The 27,804-nt window shown below is 41.7% G+C and overlaps 3 protein-coding genes across 4 annotated transcripts; 2 read left to right on the forward strand and 1 right to left on the reverse strand.

Annotated features, from left to right (window-relative positions):
- Positions 1–117: 117 nt before the first annotated feature.
- On the reverse strand, positions 118–8,033 carry tmem38a (transmembrane protein 38A). Its single transcript, XM_085774677.1, has 6 exons — positions 7,778–8,033; positions 4,091–4,247; positions 3,114–3,298; positions 2,221–2,308; positions 1,722–1,839; positions 118–850 (listed from the first exon to the last, which is right to left on the reverse strand). Exons 1-6 carry the CDS (start codon positions 7,899–7,901, stop codon positions 647–649), a joined length of 876 nt encoding a protein of 291 aa, XP_085630803.1. The 5' UTR covers positions 7,902–8,033; the 3' UTR covers positions 118–646.
- A 2,008-nt stretch (positions 8,034–10,041) lies between these two features.
- On the forward strand, positions 10,042–14,634 carry LOC146988902 (mediator of RNA polymerase II transcription subunit 26). Of its 2 annotated transcripts, none has more exons than XM_085774679.1 (3): positions 10,042–10,478; positions 12,364–12,438; positions 12,542–14,634. In XM_085774679.1, exons 1-3 carry the CDS (start codon positions 10,407–10,409, stop codon positions 14,135–14,137), a joined length of 1,743 nt encoding a protein of 580 aa, XP_085630805.1. In that variant the 5' UTR covers positions 10,042–10,406; the 3' UTR covers positions 14,138–14,634. The 2 variants fall into 2 exon arrangements, with proteins under 2 accessions (XP_085630805.1, XP_085630804.1); XM_085774678.1 differs by having other exon boundaries at positions 10,081–10,478; positions 12,361–12,438.
- A 4,894-nt stretch (positions 14,635–19,528) lies between these two features.
- Positions 19,529–27,775, forward strand: slc35e1 (solute carrier family 35 member E1). Its single transcript, XM_085774680.1, has 6 exons — positions 19,529–19,917; positions 21,176–21,246; positions 24,739–24,876; positions 25,642–25,767; positions 26,293–26,538; positions 27,484–27,775. The coding sequence occupies exons 1-6, from the start codon at positions 19,590–19,592 to the stop codon at positions 27,712–27,714; spliced, it is 1,140 nt and encodes a 379-aa protein (XP_085630806.1). The 5' UTR covers positions 19,529–19,589; the 3' UTR covers positions 27,715–27,775.
- The last annotated feature ends 29 nt before the right edge of the window (positions 27,776–27,804 follow it).

Consider the following 27,804-nt stretch of genomic DNA (forward strand, 5'->3'; position numbering starts at 1 on the left):
GCAAAACGCACACAAATACACAAACCTGCTGCAAATTCAGAAGCAAACTGTACACTTAACAACCAATGGATAAAAATGGAACGCCAATAAGAAAGAAAGAACAAAAACGAGCAGGACTCAATGTCTCTCCTGATTTTATTCAAAGACATTAATTTGTATCCACCTCAATGTAAAAAGCAGAAATGTTTATGCTTTATATGCTTCACGTTTGAATTTCTGATTGATAGTCAGATTAATTTGTATTTCTTATTTCTTTACTAATAAAATTATGATTAGGTGGATTAAAAGAAAGCCACTGACACCTGGTAACGCAACTACTGATGTGGGGATGAACGTCGTCCTAGAACGACCACGCGGCTCCTACAGATGTGGATCACCACACAGTGTTGAGCACAGATGTTCACAAACACATAAATAAATATGTTTAAAATGTCCAGGTTGGGTTGCGGTGTGAAACATTTGCTGTGGTATTTACAGAGTCCTCATGCTGTGTAAAATGCAGGAAGCACCATTTGGCTCTAACAGAAAGGGTCTCATTTGGTAAAACATCAAACTGCCCCTTTCCCTAGAAGAGGAATGGGAAGTCCCATCATGTGGAGGCCATGAGGGCGAGTCGGATGCAGCTTCATCAGCGCAGCGCGACGTCCTACTCGGCTTTCTTGGCTTTCCTCTTGCGAGCGCCGTCGCTCAGCTCCTCCTTGGTTTTGAGAGGTGAGGACGGAGCGGCGGCGGGAGCGTGGTGGTGGTCTTCCTCAGAGCCACCCAGCGGGGAGCCGAACAGCAGATGGCAAATCCAGGACTCGATGAGGGCGAAGGGGGAGCCGTGAGAGTGTCGGGCGGTCATCACCACCTGAAGGAAGACGGGGACAATTAGAGAAGATTAGACTCATTTTTTAAGATATTTAAAGGAGCGGCTTCATCTATTTTTGAACATTAAAACTGTCTGACTCATCGTGACGTGGACAACTGTGAAAAACAACTGTGTGACATTGTCTGTGGTGCTGGAGGAGCTTTGTTAAGTCTGATGAAACAACTGTGACTGTCTCTGCTTGAAAGATAAAGAGAGGGAGTGACACAAGATGCTGATGAGTTGAATCATGGGAACTGTAGGAGCTTGTCTCTAAAGGACAAAAATCTCTGCATCTGCTCAATCAATTTGTTTTTTTTGTTTGTTATTTGCCATTTACTTTCTCTGTTTTTTTCTGATGCTCAATTTTATCATATATTGTGGTGTGTTTCTTTTATATCTTGTCTCAGACGTTGCACTCTGAATCACTCTGCCCTTTAAATCTACTGTGCAAACATAACTCATCTTCTCTGTGAACAATAACGTCTGTTTACCTACAGTGGTTGTCACCTAAGGTTTATGTACTTGAGACCCAGCAAATGTGTTGAATGTATTTGCTGTGCATGTGCTATTGTGTCATAAAACAAAACAAAACAAAGCTCCACAGGTTCACTAGTGCTCATGAAGACCACTTACACAGAAGTGTATCTCCTCTAGCAAGCAAACGATACAAAAATAGAGTGTCATGTGCTTTAATGGTTCAGATTATACAGTAAGATTTTGCTGAATGTTGTGTTTGTTTAAATCCTTCCATATAATAAGCAAGGGGAGTGAATTATTTCAGCTGCAGTCATGCAATCCTCCTTATGTACCCTTATATGCAACACATTACACAATAAATCAGCTCTGACGGCTACACATCACATAGCAGTACCTTGCTTGTGGCCATGAAGAGGGTGAAGAGGAGGATGAGGGTGCCCTTGGACACTGGCAGCCAGTGAGCCTCCTGCATAGTGAAGAGGATCGCTCCGTACAGGCTGGCTTTGGTCGGGCTGCAGAAGAGACGAGAGACAAACAGTGTCAGTAAAAACATCCGTCTGTTGTGCTGTTTACCAGGGCTGAGGTCACAGATGTATTGGAGGATGTTTTTTGTTGCCTTTATCATTATTTTTATCAATAAAAAAATATTTGTATGTCTTTTTTTCATCCAACTGTGGCATTACAGGCCAGTCAGTGGGGGGCGCCAACGTCAAGCTTTTTAAGCTGCAAAGTTGCTTCAAACTTGTGTGTTAAACAGATTTCCTTCAGTTGGGCTCCGACTATGATCAAGGTTACTTCAAAGGTTCAGTTTTTGTCTCTTTGGGGGTCGGTGACACACTGGATAAAGTGGTGATGATGATTTCCCCCATCAGTAGGAAAACACAGAGACTCACAATGACATGTTGAGGATCTCGTTGGTCTCGGGCCGCCACACGCCGCGCAGCAGCTGCTCAAAATTGGAAATGAGAGCCACTCCAGACCCTGGGAAGATAAAAATAGACAGTGGAAAAAGAATGAGGACAAAAAAAAATGAGCGTCTCGTGTCACTGCTCTTATCTGGATTCAGTCTTTCTCCCCCCATTCTCAGCATGGCCGCCTGCAGGGCCTCACCACTGCAGCAGAGACGGTAAGAGGCCGGAGCACAGAGGCTCTTTATATAAACTGTCTATGGCCATTTCTGTTTTATGGAACAGGGAAGAGGCACAAGGGAAACCTGGTTTAGTAGGTGAAAAAGACTTAATTTGAGTACAGGAACACACATGTAAATAGTTGCCTATTGGTAACTTGTGATTATAGTCACTGTAAACACAGCCACATTTAATCTGCTTGGAGGGTCCAGGGCAAAAAATGAGCAGCTGGGTCTCTGTTAATCCCTCTAATCCCTCAACTCTGTATGAGTTGTGCACAGTTTTTCCACCGAGGATGGCTGTGTGCTACATTTAATGCTGGTTAATTTACTATGCAGAATATAAGCACAAAGATAAAACAAAAAATAAAAAAAAGGTAAGTGGTAGTTAATGTTTATTCCTAAATACATTGTCAGTTGAATTGGCACAAATCAGTTGACATGTGAAAAGTTTTTGAGGCGAATGAACTGCTGTGGTTCTTGGCCAGTTGTCTAGTTGATAATCCAGCGTTGCAGGCATGTACATGTGCAACTCATTCATATTTACATCTGCATGGTGCAAGAACAGACTGCAGATTCCCAGATAGGCTATTTAAAGAAATGTGGTTAGTGTAGGAACTGCATGAACATGGAGTTGCTGAGGAATCACGAGACACCAACCTTTAACGTATCCGACAATGACCATGATGAAGAAGCCGTGGTGGTAGGCGTGGTGGGCGTGGTGGACTCCGGCGGCGATCTTGCGGGCGCGGACGACTTCCTTCAAGGCGACCAGCACGAGTTTGACCGGCAGGAAAGCCACACATTTATAGAAGAGGTTCAGTGGGCAGTAGAAGATGAGGTACCTGTGTTTGTATTGGACATAGAGAGAGACACACACGTGGTCAGTGAGGAAAGGCCGAGCTTTGTCTTACATAGTCTTTGTGATTATCTTAGACAGAGTCTGAATATTAAAGGGTCAGTTCACCCAGATAATAACATAGTTAAAACCTTTATGTTTCAGTTACAATTAGTAGCACTGTATCTAGCCCCCAAGACTTCTCCGACAACCCCAATACTTGTGTCGGCCATGTTTCTGACACAGGGGTCCAGTGACATGAATTAAACTCCTAAAGTCTTTTTCACACAGCTACTGCAACAAAACCATTTAGTTATTATTCTTTTTTATTATTATTTAAGGACTAAATCTACTGATAAAAACCCCCCCGGGACCATTAATCAACCAAAGTCTCTGCCTGTGAGGTCTGTCACTGACATCTGCAGATTTTCCTGAATAACTGAATTTATTCTGGGTTTAATAAGAAATCCTTTAATGTGTTTTGAGCCTCAGAAACCGACCAAACTTGCTAGTTAAACACTGTTGTTTAAGTGGGGAACGTTTTTTGTGTTTTGTTGAACTGACCTTAAACTGAGATTTGTTTCTTTTCATGCAAAAAAAATCAGCCGTCTCATGGCATTATTTATCAGTCACATCATTTTTTTGAAGGGAAAGACCTCAAAACAATGGCTGGCAGGAGACAAGTTTAATGAAAGTTTAATGAAAAACCTGTGAAAAAGAAACAGTGCATCATGTGTGACCATAAAACTGAATCTCCTTCCCCCCGTGACAGGTGAAGTGGTTCTGAGGATTTTCTCACCAGACAGCTGAGGCCAGCAGGATGTGGCTGTTGTGTTGGAAATAGTCAAGGGGGCTGCTTCCAAGCATGATGTCTGCGAGGATGTAACTTCCAAAGCAGTAGAGCATGGCACAGAGCCAGGAGGCCACAGGACTCCTGCGAGAAACCTCCACCGAGCCTGCAACACAGAGGGGGAGCCGTCAACAACATGAAGGCTGTGACAGGGAAAACGTAATGTGTCAGTGAGCGTTCAGGTGAAGCGTGTTGGAGAAGTTGCTGGAGTGTTGTCTTATATCTGCTTGTGTACAGATTAAAGTGTATTTGGCTTAATAAATAAATTAATAAAAGCCACTAATAAAGTTAATTTAATTAATTAAGGGGCTTTAATATGTGGGGGTACGGGTTTCCCATTTAATTTCAACTAAGACAAAAAAACATTTTCAAAGATGTCTGATTCTAACTCGTGCCAAAAAAGTGTATGCCATTTATCTATATGTTTTATTAACCCCTTAAAACCCATCCGTATTTGCATGCTGGACCTGCCAGCGATCTTACAGGGTTACAAAATGATGATAAATAAATAATAATAAAGTTTTTAACCAGCAACAATAATGTAAAAATGTGAAAAATGTACACAACCAAAATTTGAATGGCCTAAGTCTTCTTCAAGAAGCTTTTCCACTTTGGCAAGAAGCAAAATTCTGTGACAATCTTTGCTCTTGTTTTGGAAATCACATGGGTCAGATTGATTTACTCCGCTGAATATGAAATTTCAAAAAGTTTCTGTTTGAAAAACTGTTAGCAACGACCTTAAAAAGTCATTATCAGTGGATCCCTTGTGTGTCTATGTGCTGTATCTTTGTCCACACCCAGTCAAATATTTCAGTGCACGCCCCAATTATCTGTCCTTTCATCATAACCTAATATTGACTCAGGACTTCTCCCGTCACTCAAGAGTTGACAGTTCACCATCTCAACAAATGTCTTGTTCTTTGAAGAATACAGACTTTAAAACAGAACAGACAGCTCGATATAATTTACACCGTTTGTTTTACAATGGTCATTTAATATTCTTTTGTGATTTTTAATTATACCTGCCTTGACACTTGCTTATTATGAGCCAAATGTCCAATTCTTTGGACTTTGTTTCTGATTGTTTGGCAGGTGTCCACTAAAACTACAGTATCTATCAGGACGCTTCAGCTACAGTTCCAGTCCACAGTTTGACTACATTTATGAATCAATATACAAGATGTGTTAAACTGCAGCTATCACAGCAACATGTCAATGCTTCATATAACAAAATGAAGGAAACTAACAGGAAACTGACTGTAGTAACATGCTCCGAGGTTCAGTGGGGGAAAAGATAAAGTAATAAAACCACAAAATAAAACTCCTCCATCGTACTTTAACTTCCTACTCACTCAAGTAGAGCTACATAAGTATTTAATGTATTTAAATGACTTAAAAGTGGCCACATTTAGTAGAAACGTACAGTAAATCAAGATGTGAGCACAAATCTCCAACAACAGGTGGGAGAGGGTGTCGTGGTGCAACTGGCGCTCAGTTTGAAAGCAATCTGATCCTGAGAAATGCCGCCCTATAAATATATTCTGCTCAACTGCTTCTCCTGCCTTGCAACTGTCAGGCCCGTCTTGACCCCTGACCCCCACACTTGTCTCTCTCTCTCTCTCCCTTCTTCCCACAGTACTGACGCCCAAAACTCATTCATGTTGCTCCTCTAACGTGTGGTGTGTGAACTTGGGCTCTCTGCTCAGACACATGAGAGTAATGGTCGACATCTTGCAAATCTTGGCAGCACGAGTCATTTGAATGTAAAATGTCCTCAGATATGAAGATAAAGTTATACACAGCGATGATGAGCTCAGCTTTGGTCGGCACACGCTATAGTTAGTTTACAACTAATGTTTTAGAAACAGAGTGAACCAGCCTCCTTTACTCTAACTACTGTGGGAAATGTGAACAGCAGCACAGTGTTGCAACCTGCCTTGTGACACCTGTAAACCGTTAGATGCCGTAATACCTAACCTAACTTTGTGCATCTGTTCATTCAACTGCGGTAACCTACTCAAAATTAATACAGCAGAATGAGTGGTAAAGATTCAGACTTTCAGCAAACAAGCTGTGTGTGCTCATCATACGTTAAACTGAATTTGCATCACACAGTACAAGTTTGCATTGTCTGCTTTACATATTGTAGGCTACATGCAGCAGCACAGCAGCCACTAGCATTAGCACTGCACTCACTCAGCCTAAGATAATTATCTTTTTTTCTCCCACGCATTATGCCAAAACTTAGCAACATTACCCACAATGCATTGTCAGCTGACATTTAGGTCTGAGTTTCAGGTGTGCTACGCTAGAAGCGATTATTGTCACGAGTTAATAGCCTCAAGCTGATTTTTTAAAACTTGTCTCAGTCTTCAGAGCAACCTAATGCTGACTCAAGTGACATCACCTGAGTCGAAGACCCTGAGACCTGTCAACACATCTTTATGTGCTGTGTGATGTGAGTGAAGGTCTCCATGTGTGACCCTGCACCCCTAACCAGATCAAAATTCATTCATTTTCTTCTTAAAGCTTGAAGCCGTTATATGTTTATCCAAGTTTCTAAACTCTGATTAAAAACCTAAAGGAGAAAGTTTATTCATCTGACTAGAAGCTGTTAACTGGCTGTAGCATTATAATAGGTAACATGAGGGAGATAATGACACAAAGATGACATCTTCCAGTTGTCTGAGTATAGAACATGTGACTCATGTTGTGCAACTTGTGCTCCTTGAAAGCAGCACAATAAACGTGTAAACCTTTTGATTTTGTGGTTGAGGTGTGTTTGTTGCTCCTGAACTTTTTTTCTTTACATCAGACTGAACTTCTTCTTTAGAGATGATTCAGGTCTATTCAAAGGCTGCGTACTCCCGGGGAAAGCAAGGTCAGGCCTGGCTTCTTGCTCAACACCTTATTTCATGTTTAACACTCTGTGTAAATAACATACCCCAACCCAAATGCAGCCTACAAGTGTACATTGGAGGGGGCTTTCGGAGGCCCACTGACACTGTCTATTTCAGGATCTTCTATTTATTGCCCTTAGTCGCTGGTATGTACACGGGCCCTCTCTCGGGTTTCACCCTCCACTCGAGGATCTGTTGCTGTCAAAGGAGTTAAATCTTGGAAAATATGAGGCTTGACCCAAAGCTGAGTGCTTCAATCGACTCCAACAACTTCCTACAGTACTGTACAAATGAGGTCAGGCTGCTGCAGCAACAGACCTTCCCTCACAGCAAGCTCCTGCTACACTTTATGTAACAGGTCATGCTTTATAAGGATAGGGTCCCACTGAGATAACAGAAAGACCATATTGGGGTTTAGAGCACTATGTTCTTATATCACTGAAAAAGGTCATAAATCAATAAACAATTATTATTAAATGCACACCTACTTTTTTGTCAGTCACTACTTTTATGTTATTTTGAGTTCCCAATATGTTTACTTTGTGTTGTATATAGGCTATGTTTATTTATAACAACAGGTCTGGTGAGTGTGGAGCATGTACAGTAGCTGCACCTGCCAAACTATGCAGATAATCATATTTATGTCATATTGAAGCATTAAAGCATGCTCTTAATCTGAAAAAAAAACCTCTCATTTAGCTACAGCACAAACAGAAAAGTGCAAACACTCACTTACCTGGTTCATACTTGAGGTAGAGGATGGATACGATGTAATAAGCCAGATCAAACACCGGAAACATTCCCATTTTGGAGAAGACTTGGGCAAAATCGCCCAAATTGAGGACTGACAGCACCTCCATGTTGTGTGTCTTAACAACCAGTGACCCTGTGTTTTTTTCTTTTTAGGTTTTATTCCAACTGCGCAGTCTGGATCGGAAGCTCCCCCCCAAACCGACCGACTCTCCAACAAGCCCCCCGGTCTGGACAGTGACAGCCTGAGACACTCAAGCGCTCCTATTAATACCACTCATCTCCACAGCCTCAGCATCATCATCATCATCTGCGCTCCGTGCCAGCTGCTCCGCTTCTTAGACGACAGGAGCTTCATGTGTCAGCTGCTTGAGAATTAAAATGACAAATACTGCGCTTTGTCTTCTTCTTCATCATCATCATCGTCGAGTGTCCACGCTCGAAGATGCACCTCCTCCATTAAATAACAACAACAACAACAAAAAAAACGTCCTAGTTCCGGATCAGGCTAATCCCAGAAGCCCCGCAGCGTTTGGTGATATCGCTGCTGGTTTGCATTCTTCCACATGATGCAGAAATGTCGCGATTAAAGGCGCAGGCTTGTTAAACCTATATACGTCAATAAAACCAGATAATATGCAGGCTATCTCAAACAATAGTAAAATATTATCATAATTTTTCATTTATTTTTTTCTTTTAATTCTTGAGACGATAATAATCAGGGCAATGGCGCCTGCCACCACCAGGGGGCACCAAGACCACGACACTGAAAACCTTGCATCTCTAAAACAAAAAGATTGGTGAAAATGTTGAGGTTTCACATCTATTGCCCACAAATCTTAGCCTAATTGTTTTTTTTGTTTTATTTTATTTTGTCACTATCCATGTCTTCAGAGAGTTTTACAAAAAAAAAAATCTATTTTATTGTCTCTCATTGTGAGCTTTAAAATGTGATTTGTCCTGTTTTTATAATGATTTATGTCAAGTCTGAAATGAACAATGAAGTAAAATCATTATGCTATTTGCTTGGTTGTGGATGACTCTCTCTCTCACACACATTCACACATAGTGCCCTACTGCCCTCTAGTGGCTAATTCAATTCAATTCAATTAAAAACTGTATCCTAATTTAAGGCAGCAGCATCAAATATCAAAGAAAAGTGTACAAATTACAAATTGCAGAAAAAACAATACACAACTATGTAGAGAAATAAATAAAAACTAGATGATGAAAAATGGCATCCCTCTAATTTGTCACACCAGGCAGCGTAAAGCACCAGTAAACCACAAGGCCACTTTTGGCTTAATTCGCCAAGCTGAAATCATATTCTCTTAAAGTCCTCTTATTGATATTTCTGTAATTTTTCTAATCTGAATCTGAATCTACAGGGACCAGTGAGATGCACTACAGAGCACAGTGACCAGGGGATGATGAAGAGGAGAGGACAAAGAGGAAGGAGGGGGAAGAAAGGGTAAAGAGAGATTGGATGGCATTTGATTAAACAAAATTGCATTTTTTTTTTTTTTATGTGTGTTTAGGTGTTCACAAGTTAAATTGATTTCTCTTTGTGGATTCACATAATCAGTTGAGGTACAGTTCTGTTTGAGTTCAACAACAAAATGTTTCAAGCAGGGTTTTGATTTGTGGATTTTGCTTTGAGACCCATGTCATATTAAGAAATAAAGAAATATCTCCTAATAACCATGAGTGCAGGTTCAATAAGGATTTTTTTTTTAATTAACCCATAGGGTCAAATTCTAATAAACGTTTTAAATATTTAATAACACAACAATAGCAATCAAAATGCTTCATTTTCTCTATTCTGTTCCATCTTGAAGAAACAAAGGGTTTTTTATTTTTTTTATTTTGCACGAACATTTAAAATAGTATGAACAATTACTAGCCTATGATTGGGATGTGCGAAGGGGAGGTATGAAACCCAAAAGGGCTTAGGATATGAAAACCTTAAGAACATAATCAAAAACCAAATTCGTTACAAATAAAGACATGAAATTAAGGAATAGCCTAATTAAATGATAACTTACAAAAAATAATTCATAAAGGCCAATAAATAAAAACATTATGCTCTGATTGATTGCATTATGTTGTCAAATTTTCGCATTTTGTTGTTGTAAAATTGTCTATGAACCCTATGAACACAACAGTCACGGGGAACAATAACATTGACGCGCGATGACGTAGGCTCGACGCTAGTGACGTAAAATTCTCCCGTCGTGCTGTTCGCGGGCTCTTCACAAAAAAGCCTGATGAGAAAAAGGCGGAGGAGGAGGAGGAGGAGGAGGCGACCAGCCGAGGGGGGAGTAGCCTATTCCGGGAGTAGTAGCGTTTGTCAGTTCTCGGTGGTGTGTCTGAATTCACCTTTTAACGTGAGGACAGCGAGAGAAACAAACAAAAAACAAAAAACAAAAAAAATAAAAGCATGAAAAGACGAGATGGCCACTCCCACTGGCACTCCGACGACTCCCACAGAAGATCTTCCGTCGGGCCTGTGAGCGTCGGCAGGTTTCCCACCGCCGCCGCCGCCTCGTCGCCTCCTCCTCGGGGGATCGTGCTGTCTTGAGTCCGTCCTGACCGAGCCGCGACACCGCCAGGCGATGACAGCGGCCGCCGCCACTCCGCAGGTGATGAGAGACCGGCTGCTGCAGGCCATCGACGGCCAGAGCAATGTGAGTATGTCCCCCCCGCCCCGCCGTAGTTTCAAGAAGGCACGAAGCGGCTGACGTGAGGCGGACAATAAGGCAAGCCGACTTCATGCCGCTGCAGTCAGTGGTGGGGGTGATGATGATAATGATGATAATGATGATAATAATAACAATAAAGTGGAGGTGGCGACTTATTATTTGCTCGCTAATTAGCTGGCTAACATCTCTTGTAATTAATACCTGGCTAACACACTGCTGTTATGGCTGGTTATAATTGTTGATGGAGTCAAGTTGGCAGTGTGTGTGTGTGTGTGTGTGTGTGTGTGTCTGTGTGTGTGTTTGACACTGAAATGCACAGTGTTTGATCAAGAGCCACAACTTAAACTGAGCCACCACTACCATAGGAGAGTAGCTATACCTGCTGCAGATACAGTAAGTCAGTAAGTGTGCCTCAGTGACAGATGTTGACTAATGAGGGATTCAGGAAAGCTGAAGGCTTTATTTATTTATTTACATGCTTTAAAATAACAAATTCAGCCCTGCCTCTACCATAACTAGCCTACAGCTTCAGGCATTTTGATATTATCTTACAGCACTTCTAAAAAGGTTGGCAAGAGCCGTTGTATTGTATAATTAAACTAGACAGAAGAACACAATAACACCAGTCTTTAGTAAGGATATTGTCATGTTCTTCTTTACTGCACTGAAACACCATTATGGTCTGACCAGCATTAGGTCAGCAGAGTTAGAGATAGTAGTCCCTTCCCTATGTCACTACAGTATGAACAATGCAATACAGTGTTGTACTGTCTATCACTTTTATAATTATCCTCTCCATAACCTAGCATTTATTGCAATTGCTTGCTACTGAATCTGGTGATAAGAGAGATAAAAGAGTTATCATTCATTCAGTCTATAAAATATCAGAACACTTTGAAGAAAGCCCATTGTGACATCTGAGACCACAACCTAACATCATCAAACACCTTTATTTTGTCCAAGGAATAGTCCCAAAACTCCAAATAATAGCTTACTCTACACTAAGACCAATAGCTCAATATTATGTAGGATTATATTATTAATATTATCTGTTTTTAAGAACTTGTTCTGAAGGTTACTTTAATGAGATACTCCAGCACACTTGTTTTCCACCAGCAGTTCCTCTTTTGATGTTTAACATTGTTGCAACCAAGGGATTGCTTGCTACCACAATGTAAATGGTGTGGTGATATCTCTAATGTTAACAACTTGTCAAGTTTTCTGTATAGTAGATGGTGCATAGCTGGTTACAAACTCATTATTAAAGCAAACAGACAAATCAGGATGGTGCATTTCTTCTATCTGGCTTGCAGGTCTCACTAATCCTCTTGTGAGTTAAAATGGTCGCATTTGCATGTAGTCTCAGTTTGTCATACTGAGCCTGAAACCAGTACAAGTACAACATACAGGTGCAAGTTTGAAAGTGTATTCAAATTATGCCCTGACCTTTTAATAGCCACTGTTTCTCTTTATGTAAAACATACATACTAGGTGTTTAAGCCTCCATTGGACTATAGTTGACATGCAGTTGACATCTATTGCACGTCTGTCCGTCCTGGGTGAGGGATCCCTCCTCTGTTGCTCACCCTGAGGTTTCTCCGACTTTTCCCTGTTAAAAGGGTTTTCCATGGAGTTTTTCCTCAGTCGATGTGAGGGTCTAAGGACAGAGGATGTTGTTACGATGCCATGTAAAGCCCTTTGAGACAAACTGTTTGTAAAAACGGGCTATACAAATAAAATTGCCTTGCCTTGCCTTGCCTTGCCTTGCCAGCCTATAACATTGACATAAACGTAGTAGTAGTTTGCTGTCATCACACTATCATGTTACAGGATTGGATATACAGTATAAATGTGTGTGTCTTTTCAGCAGATATGCAACATGGTGGTAGTTATGGAGGTGATCTCTTATTTGGAGAAATATCCCATCACCAAAGAGGCACTTGAGGTAGGTTTCATGTATTGGTAGTAACAGTATGTGCAGATGTAATACAGCTTTTCAGAAACCATGTCATAGCCAGTGTTAAACTCTTTATTTTATCTCCTTGAAGGAAACCCGTCTTGGTAAGCTCATCAACGATGTCCGCAAGAAAACCAAGAACGAGGACCTTGCAAAAAGAGCCAAGAAGCTTCTGCGAAACTGGCAGAAGCTTATTGAGCCAGGGAAGGGTGAGGTGTTGTCCAAAGGACACACTGGTGCATCCTGGTCTTCCAACGGTGGAGCTCACGCCTGCATCCCCGCTCCAGCTGCCACCACGCCATCAGGTAAATCAGGTCCAGAGTTGAAGAACAGAAATGACTTCAACAACTGCTCCTCTGCCAGGGTGGATAAACCAGGCAGCAGGAAAAGTAAGGCTGACCAGAGGGAAGGACAGCTCTTACCAACCAAGATATCAAAAACAACTCTTAACGATAAAATACAAAACTCAAAACATCTGCCAACCAATGGAATTGGCATTAGCTCTGAAATTTTTACAGACTCTTGTGCACATCAGCCTTTAGACCGGGAGGTCTCTGAGCCTCTGGACAACGACAGGCTCAATAAGATCCCTGTCAACGCTGTAAAACCTCATCCAAGTGCCCTGGGATACAGCAAGCCTCTTAGCACCTCTTCTTTGCTAAAAGCATCAGTTCTGCAGCAGCAAGCCAGACAGGAGCAGGCTGCCTCTGGGGGGCAGCATCGACCCAGAAGCCCTCGCCGTTCCTTGCACGGTCCTCAAACCCCAAAGCAGGAAGCTGTTGTCAAACAACAAACTGCACCACAAGCACAGAGCGAGCCTCCTCGTCTTTCTAGCCCCGCTCTGAGGCCTGGGTCTGTGGACACCTCTGGACTGGGCCCTTCTCCTCAGGCTTTAAATGTCTGTGTTCAGGGTTTGCACACTGACGGTCTGTGGTCTGCAGACTCAGACTCTCAAAGCCGGCCCCTCTGTAAAAAAAATTCAACTGCTTCTCCCGCCAGCGACACGGCGAGTTTGGAAGATGATGGTGCTGTTGGCAGTACGGGGAAAAGGAAAAGGCAGAAATACAGGCCCAAAGACTATGTGGTAAATTTAGACGGACAGACTGTAGATGACGGCACTAAACCAGTCAGGTTAAAAGATAGGAGACTGACGTTTGACCCTGTGACGGGGCAGATCAAAACCTCCTTTCTTAAGGACTCTTGTCAGGAGGGGGAGGTCAGACCTCAGCCGGAGCACAGACCTGAACCCGAGCGGTCAGAACAGCCGAAGCAGAATCCGCCCGTCCCTCCCAGTCCCTTCCAGCAGACCGACTGGAAAGAGCTGTCGAGGAGCGAAATCATCCAGTCGTACCTTAGCCAGCAAAGTAACGTGCTGACATCATCAGGCGCCCACACACCCAGTGCACATTTTTTCATGACAGAGTTCTTGAAGAAGGAGGACCACCGGAGCAAAGACGCCAAGAAAACACACGTGTTGGCAGCAGAACAACCGGCCAAGGATTTACCGGGGGTGAGCAGAGAGGTCAACGACCAAGACCTCAGCAGATTACATGCACAACACTGGTCTGGCGTTAATGGCTGCTACGACACAAAGGGTAAATGGTACGACTGGACTGAGTGCATCTCCTTAGACCCACATGGAGATGAAAGCAGGTTGAACATACTGCCATATGTCTGTCTGGACTGACACGGGACGACAGGTGTCTGAATCGGAAGGTGTGAGCTGCCTTCACTGTACACGTCGTGTGAAGGCACTTCCTTTAAGTGTACGCTGCTGTTTTGCACTGTTAGTGAAAATGGAATAAATAACGCTGCCTGCTCGGGGTGTGTGTGTGTGTGTGTGTGTGTGTGTGTGTGACTGTGTGTGTTGGAGCACAGGGTGTGTAATCAGTGTTTTATGAGTTTGTGAACAAGATTGTGCAAAGACAGCGTCGTCAAGGGAAAAGGCTATGCATTATCTATCTGCCCGTTTAGTTGTTGGTGTTGAGTTATTGTAAAAGGTTGAGTTTCCAACACCTGCCATTCTTTGTACTGCAGAGGGACGTCACATCAAGCTGCACGGCCACGTTTTACTCATCATATGTTACCGACATGCCTTGTGAAAGGTGATGGAGCTTTCTGCCTCTCATCACGTAGGTTACAGTGCAGTATTTTTTTAATTGCAAGTTTAGTTCTTTTTTGTTTTGTTTGTTCAGTGAGACATACTTGGAAGTAACATACATTTAGGAGATACAGCTAATTGTTGGGAATTGGCCATCTTGCATCTTGAACAGGGTCTTTTCCGAGCTAAAAGCTTAAATCGATGCTATCTTCAAGTAGCTGTCCTCATTACCACAGGTATTAACTGTTATCGTGAAAATTTGTAGGACCGCTGTTCTCCCGTTGCACAACTTTCTTATGCAGTGACTTTTAGTTGAATAGATAACTGGCAAATAAGTTTTAAACCTTTTTTTTTTTTTTTTGGCATTTGAGTGCTGTTAAATAAAGTGGCAGGAAACGGCCAGATGTGACTGTGCAAGAAAGGCAAAGGCTTGTAGTGAGTTAAAACAATACAAGCTGATTAAAAAAATGTGGAAATGTGGCTGTTATATATGATATCTACTCACATTTACATCTTCATTTTAAAACTTATACAAGTTCAGACTACATATTTTTATTTTTTTGTCATTCAGAATTGGTTCAGCGACACAGCAGTGGCAGTCCAGAGTTTCCCTGCGGATACATCAACCTATTACACAGGAAAATGCTCTGAAACATTTTGATAACATGAATTTATTTTATTTTATACTTGCCTTTTCCCTTTACTGTGTATTTAGGTTGTAAAATATGAATTGAAATGACAGAGCATATTACCCTATTAGCTTGCATTTTGTACTGTCAGGAAGAACTGAAATATAAATTGACATGCTGGAAAAGTACTTAATATCATTCCTTTAGATAATGTTTGCCTTATGGAAACCTGTGTTTTCCCTAAAGACGGAGCCTTAGTGAATGTACAGAAATTAGCCTTTTGTGTTCAGTCGAATGCAGAAGAGATTTGCTACTTAGTCCCTTCAGTGGACGTGTTGATATGTGTTAATAAAAAAACATTAAGGAACTGTGATTGTTTGTGTTCGGTAGGAATCTTTTCATGAATCTAACTGAAATATGTTCTTGCAGTGCTGGATCTGCAATGCATCATTCAATTCCCAGGAACTTTTGAAAACATCATGGCTCTTTCATATGATTTCTCCTCTATAAATGTAATTTATGGGTTAAATGATAATAGCAATATTTTTGCCTAAGAGGTGATACATTTGTCCCAATCAGATCATCTCAGTTATGAGTTTTGTGTTTTCTCTCTGGGTGTGTGTGTGTGTGTGTGCATGTGCGTCTCATGTGATAAACTGAATACCTTTTTAGGATTTGACAAAATGGGTAATTTGATTTACATTGATTGAACATATTGTTATGGGCATTTTATATACAAAGGAATTGCCTTGAAATAAAAAGCTTTTTATTTAAATGCATTCTGACAGGATTTACTCAAGTATGAACGTATCATAAATTCTGTTGAAATATTAATGGTAGTTGCTAAAAGTTTTCAATCACTGTTTAACTCTTTCAGACCTGCCTGTGCCCCGACAAAAATTTGCTATAAAACCAGTTTTCGCTATTAAAAATATGTGAACTTGAAACAGAGTTTCGGCAAAGGACATTTTGAAGTTTAATATTTGCTGTTATTACAAAATAATGCAAGACTAGTGTGTGTTTCAATGTAAAATTTAAGATAGGCTATTTGGTTATTTCAGTCTTTCATGGTAGTAAATTTTCATATTCATTTATAGTAATTCCCTGGTAACGTGTAGTTTTAAAGGAGGATTTGTTTTGAAAACAAGCCTACAGCTGCCGGTATCTTTGACCAATGAAATCCATTCTGGTCTGGGTGTTTCTGATTGGTTGAAGGGCCGGCCCTACTCTGTCCTAACAAATCGGGAGGACAGAGTAGGGCAAGCCCCTCAACCAATCAGGAACGCCCCCGGCCAAAATAGATTTGATTGTTCAAAGATACTGGGAGCTTTTCAGGATGCTGCACACAGAGACATAGAGAAACACTGTAATCGCCCCAAACACACAGACCTTTCCTTACTGATAGGAAAACACAATTTTCTTTTTAAAAAATTAATATTTTGTTCTTAAATCATATCCTGCCTACCCCAGCTTTAAGTCTACCATTTTAAAAGAAAGGTCAAAGGGATAGTTCCACATTTTTGCAAATTGGCCCATTGCCATAATCCCTATAGACATAGCAGTAGGTTTGTGCCACGAGCTGCTCAGAGCTATGCTATGGAGGCTCATAAGATTTCTTGGTTTCCCTCATCAAACTCATCAAATACACAATCCAACAACTCCAAAACACTCTCGTGGACAAGTTGTGACCTGCACAGTCACCACGCTATGAGATAATAACAGAACGTTACGAGACAGAGTTGTTTTCGAGGCAAATGCAGACACTGCCCCCGTTTTGCATGAATTTACCTCTAAAACAACTCTGTCTCGTAACGTTCCGTAACATAGCGTTTTGGAGTTGTCGGATTGTGTATTTGATGAGTTTGATGAGGGAAACCAAGAAATCCCATGCAGCTCTGCTCCGACGTTCTAAAAATAGCTTACACCGACAATTAAAGCAGAAGTAAGCGATCCGGTCGTTTTGGCCTAACTTCTTGTCAGCAGATGGAGTTAGCAGTCCCCGCCCTCGTCCCTACGTCACCACATTCACGCCATGGATGTATTAGATTCACACGCATCCCTTGGCTGCACACACAGAGAGGACCGCCCCTTTGTGCCGTTCTCTCTCCTCATTGGATAAAGGTTGTAGGATACAAGGAAAGTTTTCTCCTCGGCTTACAGCAGAGCAGAGTGACTGACAGACCCGTGTTTCAGACCAAACACTCTATGTAAGTGATTGCTGTCGGAAGATATAACTATTTAAAGGGATAGTTCAACATTTTGGCAAATTGGCCCATTGCCATAATCGCTATAGTCATAGCAGTAGGTTCGTTACCTTTAATTGTCGGTGTAAGCTATTTTTAGAACGGAGCAGCGGAGCGGCAGGCTGCTCAGAGCTACGCTATGGAGGCTAAGGGAATTTCTTGGTTTCCCTCATCAAACTCATCAAATACAAAATCCCAAAACTCCAAAACGCTTTCGTGGACAAGTTGTGAGCTGCACAACCACCACGCTATGAGATAATAACGGAACGTTACGAAATGGAGCCGTTTTCGAGGTAAATTCATGCAAAACCGCTGATGCGTGTTGCGTTCAGGGACAATTTTTCAGCAAGCAGACTCTGTATTTACCCTGTATTTACCTTGAAAACGGCTCCGTCTCGTAACGTTCTGTTATTATCTCATAGCGTGGTGGTTGTGCAGCTCACAACTTGTCCACGAAAGCGTTTTGGAGTTTTGGGATTTTGTATTTGATGAGTTTGATGAGGGAAACCAAGAAATTCCATTAGCCTCCATAGCGTAGCTCTGAGCAGCCTGCCGCTCCGCTGCTCCGTTCTAAAAATAGCTTACACCGACAATTAAAGGTAACGAACCTACTGCTATGACTATAGCGATTATGGCAATGGGCCAATTTGCCAAAATGTTGAACTATCCCTTTAAGACTTATATTAACACAAACATTCCGCTACTTCTGCTACTACTACTTAATCTACTGCTAAGACTATAGGGATTTGATTTGATTTGATTTTTATTTGTCTCAAACAAGCACATCAAAAGACAAACAATCTATGTAACAAGAAACAAAACAATAATGATACTGTGCAAGTTTGAGAAGGGGCTGAAGGAAGCAAAGCTTATCTAGTTCAGCCCCCCCCCTTACATTGTGATTCATGTCATACAGTACATCTGTAGTTCCATACAATTCAGAAGATTAAAAACATATTGCTTTAATATGAAATAAGACCATGATTATAAATAAAAAGAGTAAAATTAGCTGTCAAGTTCTTTATAGCTGTCCAAGAGTGTATGTTTGTACTTACTTTTAAATTGTTTTAAGTTATTGCACATTTTTATATCCTCATCTAGTCTATTCCACATTTTAACACCACAAAAATAGATGCTAAAACTTTTCAGGGTAGAATGGATGGTAGATTGTTTAAAGTTACAGTTCCCTCTTAAATCATATAACGTATGCTTTCTCTGACCATAAACATTTTTTGGATGTTTATCGGTAGCAACCTATTCCAGGCTTTAAACAAAATCTGACCTGTTTTGAATTTGACTAGGTCCTCAATTAGATTATGGCAATGGACCAATTTGCCAAAATGTAAAAATGTAAATCCCTTTAAAGCAGAAGTAAGCGATATTTTTGTGTTAATATAAGTCATCTTCCGACAGCAATCACTTACATAGAGTGTTTGGACCGAAACACGGGTCTCTCAGTCAGTCTGCTCTGCTCTGAGCCGAGGAGAAAACTTTTCTCCTACAAGTTTTATCCAATGAGGAGAGAGAACGGCATGAAGGGCTGTGTGGTGCAGCCTAATACATCCATGGGTGCAGCCAAGGGATGCGCGTGAATGTGGTGACGTAGGGACGAGGACTGTTATGGTGCATTCAAGGCAACTCGTAACTCGTGTTTTTCCGACCTGTGAAGTCGTACCAGTTCGATCTGGTAAGAGTTCACGGGTCAGAAGTTACGAGTGGCCGTTATAGTGCACTTTCACAGAAAACAGGTCGGAAAAACACGAGTGGGTTGCCTGGAACGCTACAAAGTCATAAGTCGTGACTTGAAGCTGTAATTTACGGTTTCAAAAGCCTGCCTGGAACGCAGCATTAGCCAAAATGACCGGATCGCTTACTTCTGCTTTAACCTACTGCTAAGACTATAGGGATTATGGCAATGGACCAATTTGCCAAAATGTTCAACTATCCCTTTAACTACAGTTCCATTTTATGAACGGGGTGTACGCTCTTATTCTGAAGCGTAACCGGAAGTCGCTCTTATTCTGAAGCGTAACCGGAAGCCGTGCGCTTCATTCGTAACGTTGTTGTCGGCAGTAGTTTGACGGTAACTTGAGCAGCGCTGCCCTCCCCCGGCGGAGGCAGACAACACACACACATTATCGGTGACTCGTCACTCCGCGCTGGAAGATGGCTGCGGTGGAGCGGACCCCGGTCAGGGAAGGGATCCGGATAGCTTCGCTGTGTGTGTGCTGGTACACGGTCAGCTCGGGGGGCAACATCGTCAACAAGATCATCCTCAACGGATTCCCGTACCCGGTCACCGTCTCTCTGTTTCACATCATCTCCATTGTCGTCTTCCTGCCGCCGTTGCTGCGGGCATGGGGAGTCCCCAAAACAGAACTGCCCGGCAGGTACTACCGCTGGTACATCCTGCCTTTAGCCTTTGGGAAATACTTCGCGTCCGTGTCGGCTCACTTCAGCATATGGAAAGTTCCGGTTTCGTACGCGCACACGGGTGAGTACAGAGACCAGTATAACGTTACCGGATTTGTGTTCGCCTTTTTTTTTGTGTGTTTTTTTGTTTATTTTAGTGAGTGAGTGAGGCCACCCGGAGCGTGTCCGCCGTCAGCTGATGTTAGCTTCGTGGCTAATGCTAACGTTACATACATCCATGCTAACGTTACTCAAACCGTTAACGTTAACTCGCTGGGTAACGACGACGTAGCGCAGGACGTGAACGGGACAGGTTAATTAACTCACCTCTGGTCACTAACGAACTAGCCACTAATTAGCCCCACTTTGAGCTCCCAATTAAGACTAAAAGGGACCGGCGTCTGTGAGCTAGCTTAGCCAACTTAATTAACGCTGGTAAGAGGCAGGCAGCAGCTACGGCAGGGGGGAGGGTCCATGACTGAACCTGCTGCTCTGTGTGTGTGTGTGTGCTCCAAGTTTCAGATAAATAATCAGCTCCTCCTGGTCTAATTGATTTTTCTCTTGAAATCTACCATGTGAAGTGATATTAAGTTACCTTTAGCGAAATTCAATAACATAACTAGCAGCACGCCTTACATGACATCAAGTTTGCAATGCTGGAAGATTTCTCTTTGTATACAATTTTCAAGCAACAGTAAAGTCTGCACTAGCCCAGTGTCTGTGCATAGAATAATTTTGACCCTTTTATTTTAGTATTATCTTTATCTAATAAGCACAGTGCCTAGGGTGACCTAACCTTTGCTTAGACCTCAGTTGTTGGACCACTTTAAAGAAACATGGTGGTCTTTAGAGCCATTGATGTACTTCTATACAGTGTCCTTAAATACTTAAGCATCTCCAGAAGAGCCCAGAAATAAAACAAGGGTCCTTCTTTAGATGGTGGTTTTCAACATTACTGGGTCTGGTTCTTTTATAATAAAACACACAAGTTGAAGTCAGCCTATAGATCAAAGTCATCTTACGTCACTTTGAACAGGCATAAATGTAACATGGGAAAATGTGAGTGAAGGTTAAATGTGTCTGTCTTGTAAATATGTGTAACCAGAGAATCTAATTCTTTTTTTTTTATTGTACGTGACTCACCTGAGTAAACATCAGCAAATTAAGGTTGCAACACGACAGGGACATGTGACGATCAGAGTGAGACAAGTTGTGGGCTTGGCTCTGACGTGTTTTGAAATCCAAACTTCAACTCCACTTGCTGTTCTTGCATATTTATGAATGGAAAAGACAACAAACTAACTGACCCACTCCTGTTTTCTTATCTGTTTCTTTCACAGTCAAAGCCACAATGCCAATATGGGTTGTGCTGTTATCAAGAATTATCATGAAAGAGAAGCAGACCACAAAGGTGAGTTAAGTTCCACGCAGCAAACACAATGCACAACGCCTGCTCTGTTTCAAGCCGTCTCTCATGTGTGTTCGAGACTCACTCGGCAGTGGTGATGTGGCACAGCACTGCGGCTCTACTGCAGCTCATGTTACGGCCATCTGCGGGGGCTTTTGTCCCTGAACCCGATGAGGCGCTCAGTGGGAGTGGGGAGGTCAGGGAGGGAAACTTTTAACTTGTAATTTCACAAACTAGCAACATTTTACCTAGAAAAATAAATCAAAGGAAACGACTTAATCTGCGTTAATGCATTCCTGTTTCTTTCATAGTATCATGGTAGGCGGCATGCAGGTGGTTGGGCACTTTCTGAGTTGTATGAGAACTATTGGAGGTGTCATGTCCTATTTTCACACACATTTACAAGCAGTCTAATGGTTTTAGAGGAGGACTCACCTGATATACTTTGACACCTTCTCATCAACATTAGGGGAAAAAAGCTGTGACAGGAATTTGCACTAGATGGACTGGTAAATCAGAGTAAACAAGTATATCCTGGGGAGTATGTAACTGCAAAACCAGGTTGTAACAGCATCAGGCTGAACTTTTTCATGACTGAAACAAAACTACAGCTCAAGTGGTGTCACGGTAATATGCAAATCCTCTCAAATGTACAGTGGTCTCTCCATCTAGAGCTCCATGTGAAAGTTATACTCTTCTTCTTGTTTGCTCTGTCGATGGATCGTTTGTTCCTTTTACTCAAATTTTGACAACAAAGAGATGTCTTGTCTAGTTCTGTTCATCCATTACTCCACGTAAAACATATTCAGCGTACTGTCACAAATGACTAAGAAAATCAACAAATAGAGGCTGAAAGAAAGGAATAGTTTGACTTCTGTGTGAAAATGACTTAAACAAATGATTGATTATGAAAGTCGTCAGCTATTTTTTAAATTTTTTTTATAGCTTTAACAAAACCCTAACCCCTAAAATCTACTTCTAGTTGAGTAGTCTTATCTGTGAGCAGACCAGGCTTCACTGTCTCGCTCCTCTTAGGATAAAATCAGCGTTGGAAGCCCAGGAGCTCGACTGTGGCGGAGGTAACAGGTTTTGACATCTCTTGAATGCAGCTTCATTTTTCCTCCTCCTGGTGGAACATTTTACAGTCAGGGTTGGCCAAGTATGAATGAGGAGACTTCTTGAGTCTAACATCAGCTTGTCATGTTTACTTTGCAGCCAGCAGTTCAGCGTTCAGACAGACTGAGTCCACAGACCGAGGGGGACGGGACGTAGGTGTTGACGACGTGTTAGTTAAAGTGCAGAGATCCTGTTTGAGGAGTAGCAAGGCGGCACTGTACTGTACTGAGAAACCTGAAGTCGTATGAAACACTTCAGCACATCTTTACAGACTGAATAAGCACCTTGTTAAAAATTATTAATATTAATTTAGTGTTAACTCTTTACTCTGCTCAAAAGTAACTAAAATAAATGCCAAACATTGCAGGGTGTAAAAGAAAATACACCCAGTGCCCAATTTTTACAGTACAAGTTAACACAGCTCATATTGTTCAGTTTGTATTACAACATATGTCAGCATAGATAGATTACATGTGCATTATTGAGGTTTTCTGGATTATACTACGTTGAGTGGTGTTTTTTCCAGCTTCAAAGATGAAAGAGGCTGAAATTTAGAACTTCCTATCAGTATAAGACCTACACATCATGATTATTGCATCACTGTTTTATTGATTAATCATTCACAATATTAACTGCGAGGAAATTGATATTTGCAATTAAGTGAGGCCCCAACTTGTCCAGCTATCCTCTGCAAAGCGATGGCAAACAAAACCAGCAGCAATCCTCACATGTCAAGGTTTAGGATTTTTACGTGAAAGTGACTGAAATTATTAATCAGCTGTCAATTGATTTAACTTTCTTTCAACCAACCAGTTGATTAATGGACTAATTGTTGTGTACTGCAGTTCTTCAGTGCTACAGCATCATGTAGTTAACACCTGAATCACAGTGTCAACAATGATTGAACAGTGCGTGACGTGTCATAAAAGTACATTTTTATGGCAGAACAGTTGTGCCGACCTGCTCTATCACTTCTGTCGTGAATGGGAACCATAAAAATAAAACCAGATTTGACATTAGGTATTTGTAATGTAATGGACAGTGTGTGTCTGACTGAAATGTGTTTCTGTGGTCTTGCATATTTTCTTGCTGAGCGCTGAAAGCCTTCAGGATGAATTTTTAAAATAATTCAGGACACCTGAAATGGGACAGAAATCTAGGCCTCAGCCAAAATAGACAATGACTCGTCTCCTAATGTTCAGCGTGACAAAGAAGAACCAGCATCGTACCTGCAGTCGGTGTATTGGTTAACAGTTTAGGGTGTGCACTTCACACATGATAATATTGTTGCCTTTTCAACAGGAGTTGTGTTTGAATAGTTAGAAGTTGCTCTGCTTCCTATTCCTGCTTCCTGGATGTGTAACCATCAAACAAAAGCAACAGACAGCTGTTTTAAAGGACTAGTTTTTGTTTAGAGTCAGTAAAGTCATACATCTGTCTGCAGAAACATTCATGACTTAATTTTTTCCATCAGGACCAATTTCTGGCCAAAAAAGGTTCCCAGTCTGGTTGTCATGTCGCTGCTCTTTTACAGCTGCTGCTTTTCTTTTGTTTTACTACTGAGTTCCTTGTTCTTCTCATAACTTTGCTCTTTGCCTCTTTAATTGTATAAAACAACTTACATGGACAATAAAACTGTGGGCTGTTTGATCGTCAAACGACCAGTAGGTGTTCAGCAGCGTAGTGTTTTCTCAGTTTCACTCCGAGTGGTTCAGTTGATTTAGGGATTGAGAGGACGAGTGTGTGGGTGCACAACGTGGGTTTCTCAACAACTGCATGTCTCTATAATCTCTCATAGTCCAACATTTCTAATATGCAAATAAGTGTTACTGTAAAATGTTATGATAGTTTCATCCTGCAAGGTGTTGCTGTCCAAGATAAAAGGGTTAGTAATAAATAGCATATAATGAATATTGTCATTATTCATTATTGACTACTACGGCTACAAATAGTTCATTAGTTCGCTGATTGTGTAATTGAGAAATTGTTTAAGCAAAATTTCCATCTTCTTTTATAAATGGTAATAAACTTGACATATTGAAACTTAGTAGTGGTTAATTTGTGTATTATTTTCTTAGATGGCATATTTTCTGTATTTCTGTTTATCACTTTACTGTGATATAAAATGAAGAAAAGCAGCAAAGCCTATATAATAAGAAGCTTCAGACAGGGTTTGTTTCAACGTTCGGCTTGGAAACTGACTTTAGAAAAAAAAACTTTCACATCAAGACCATTGCCAATTATTTTTCTGCAGTTTTTAGCACAATAACTCCAGGTCCCTCCGCTGCACTAGATATAAATCTACAGAAGTGTTTGTGTGTTTTCTCTCCTGACTGTGTCTCTGTCTCCGTCTGGTCCTTGTTGTTGTTGTTGTTGTAGGTGTACGTATCGCTCATCCCCATCATCGGTGGAGTGCTGCTGGCCACAGTCACTGAGCTGTCCTTTGATGTCTCAGGATTAATCAGCGCTCTGGCCGCCACGCTCTGCTTCTCTCTGCAGAACATCTTCTCCAAAAAGGTAAAATCCTCCTCATGCTGCTCTGTGCCACTTTATCCCCTGTGTGGAGCGGGAGGCAGGGCGGTGGGCTGTAATTTTTTTTTTAAATGCTAATTTTTGGTGTGTTTTGTTTGTTTATTTTTTTGTGAAACACCTGAAACCGACGTCCTGCTGCTTGCAATGACTTTGATTCTACAGTCTAGAGAAATGACTCACATCCATGATCTTATTTCTACTATATAACATTAATTTGAGTGAGCACGTCGTCGTCTTCTGACTTTAATGTGGTATAACAGATAAGTCACATGCTGGTCACGATGGTCACTCTCACAGTATGTGAAAGATTCAGGCAGCTGGTAATTGAGTAGTGGGACTTTTTAAGTCTTAATTAGCCCAATAAGTGAAAAAAATAAGATATTCTGAACTCCTCTAAAGCTTTACTGCCACATTTAGTATGCTGAAGGTAGAGTCGAACTGCTGAACGGTGAATTCAGGTGGTTCCTGCTGTTTTCTCTTCTGCCAACTGGCCTTAAGCAGCCTTTGAAACTTCAAAACGGCGTGATAAGATTTTTAAAAGAATCGTCCATGTCTTAAAGTCCAGGTTCAATGTAATTCTTCTGGCACTAAAACCGACTTTTACTGAGTTCACAAGGAAGGTTTGTGTCTGGTTTTTAAAAGGGCAGGTGGAGTGGTTAAAGCTAAACGTCGTTGTTATTTCTCCCTTGCTAGTGCAGCTGTGACTCCGTTGTGAGTTTCTTATTTCTAATCAGTGTTTTTACAACCAAGGTGCTGCGTGACACACGGATCCACCACCTGAGGCTTCTCAACATCCTGGGCTTTAATGCCGTGATCTTCATGCTGCCCACTTGGGTTCTGGTGGATCTCTCTGTGTTTCTTGTCAATGGAGACCTGGTGAGTTGCAATAAGAGCTCTGACATTTGCATTGTCATTTACAATAGAAGTTTGTTCCTTAGATTGATCATGTTGTTCAATTAAATTATAGCAGGGATACTGTTTTAAAGTTTAGGAACCATAAATAATTATACAATGCTGTTATTTACAACTAATTTAAAAGTTCAAGTACCTCACACTATAGATTCAGTATGGTGATTTAATACAATTCAGGGATAGACACTGAAAGACTTGCAACATTTAGGGCTTGTTTTCTTACAATGACCCTGGTTTCATTGTTTGTGTTAGGGCTGAGACTAAAAACTGAGGTATTGATTATTTTGGTTAATCATTCACTCTACAAAATGTCAAAAAAGGTGAAAACGTCTCTGAAAATTTACAGAATTCAGTGTTTTTCAATTTGTTTATTTCATCGCAACAAAGGCCAGGGTCAGAGTCCAGCTACATTTGGCTTTATTTAAAATACTGAACCTAAACATACATTAACCTCCCTGTATCTTTTTTTCTCCTCCTCCTCCCTCCCAGTCGGAGGCGTCAGAATGGACCGGTACCTTCGTCCTCCTGCTCATCAGCGGCTTCTGCAACTTTGCCCAGAACGTCATCGCCTTCAGCGTGCTCAACCTCGTCAGCCCGCTCAGCTACGCCGTGGCCAACGCCACCAAGAGGATCATGGTCATCAGCATCTCGCTGCTGATGCTGCGCAACCCGGTCACGCTCACCAACGTCATGGGTATGATGACGGCCATAGTCGGGGTCTTCCTCTACAACAAGGTGAGTGCCTTTGTGAGTACAACCAGCGAATTCAGTTACTCTACACTACACTACTCTACTACACACTACACTATGTCTGTATGACTGTGATGTGTTTCTTTACTCATTTCATTTCATTTATTTGTTTATTTGTAATGGGACTCTGCATATTCATGAACATACAAAGAATAATTTGTTGTAAATATGACAGATTTAGCTCAAGAGCTCATTTCCATCTGTAGTCTCATGGTCCACAAATAAAATTACAGTAAGACAAAAGCAAAACAAATGATAAGCAGCAGCATAGTACAAAAACAATACATCACACAATGGTTGCATCAAGTAACAAAAAGCTGTCCACCTGGCCATGTGCATTTGTTTATAAGGAAGCCGGCGAAAATCAATACATGTAGCGGTGGATAACGTTATATAACACATACGATGTTGCGACGTGTATATTTGTGTAGTCTTAACCGTCATAAACAAAAGATTATGCGGTGCTGCAGAGACGAGAGCTGGGACACGGAGGCGGCGGCCAGGTGCAAGGTTGGTTGTCAGCCAGGAGACGCCAGGTGGAAGACGGAGAGCTTCTATTCTCACTCGTAACAAGTCACAAGTCATGTAGTTAACTATCACAATTACTCCGGAGCTTTTGACTTCAGGTGAAAACGTAAAACGGGAAAATCCTGCTTAGTTCCTCTTTAAAGTGCATTCAAGTTCAAGCTTCTCTATTTACACTGTAGCAGTTATTTCTCCTAAACTACAAACTACTGAGCTCTCCGTCTGAAATGTTATCTTTCCATATCAGTCACACGTTGATGTGTTATTACACATTATTTATCCTCCTGTGGAAATTCATCCTCTTCATCGATCCACCCCAAGCTATTTCAGATCAGTGCCAGATGACCAACTTCCTAAGACACCCGGTCATTTAAAAACCCATTTGTCCTTCTCCTCTGCCAACAGGCCAAGTTCGACGCAAACAGGCAGAAGAAGCTGCTGCCAAGTTCAAAGGAGGACCTGTCCTTTGACAACCCGGCGCTGGAGAAGCTCCAGGCCAACGGGTCAGTGCCTTTCTCCCACGGCTCCGAGCAGCAGCAGCAGAACTGGAACAACGTGCTGACCGACCACTTCCAGTACAGCCGGCAGACGTACACGACAAACTACAGCAGCAGCAACCACCAGTACGTGGTGTAAAGGAGGAGGAGTCTGGGTCGCTGTCATAGACATTACCGTGTTGTAGCCCCACCACCACCACCACCACCACCACCACCACCACCTCACCGC

The sequence above is a fragment of the Trachurus japonicus genome, chromosome 4 (genome assembly GCF_045865225.1).
Source record: "Trachurus japonicus isolate A0001 chromosome 4, Traja_1.0".
In the NCBI taxonomy this organism is placed as follows: domain Eukaryota; kingdom Metazoa; phylum Chordata; class Actinopteri; order Carangiformes; family Carangidae; genus Trachurus; species Trachurus japonicus.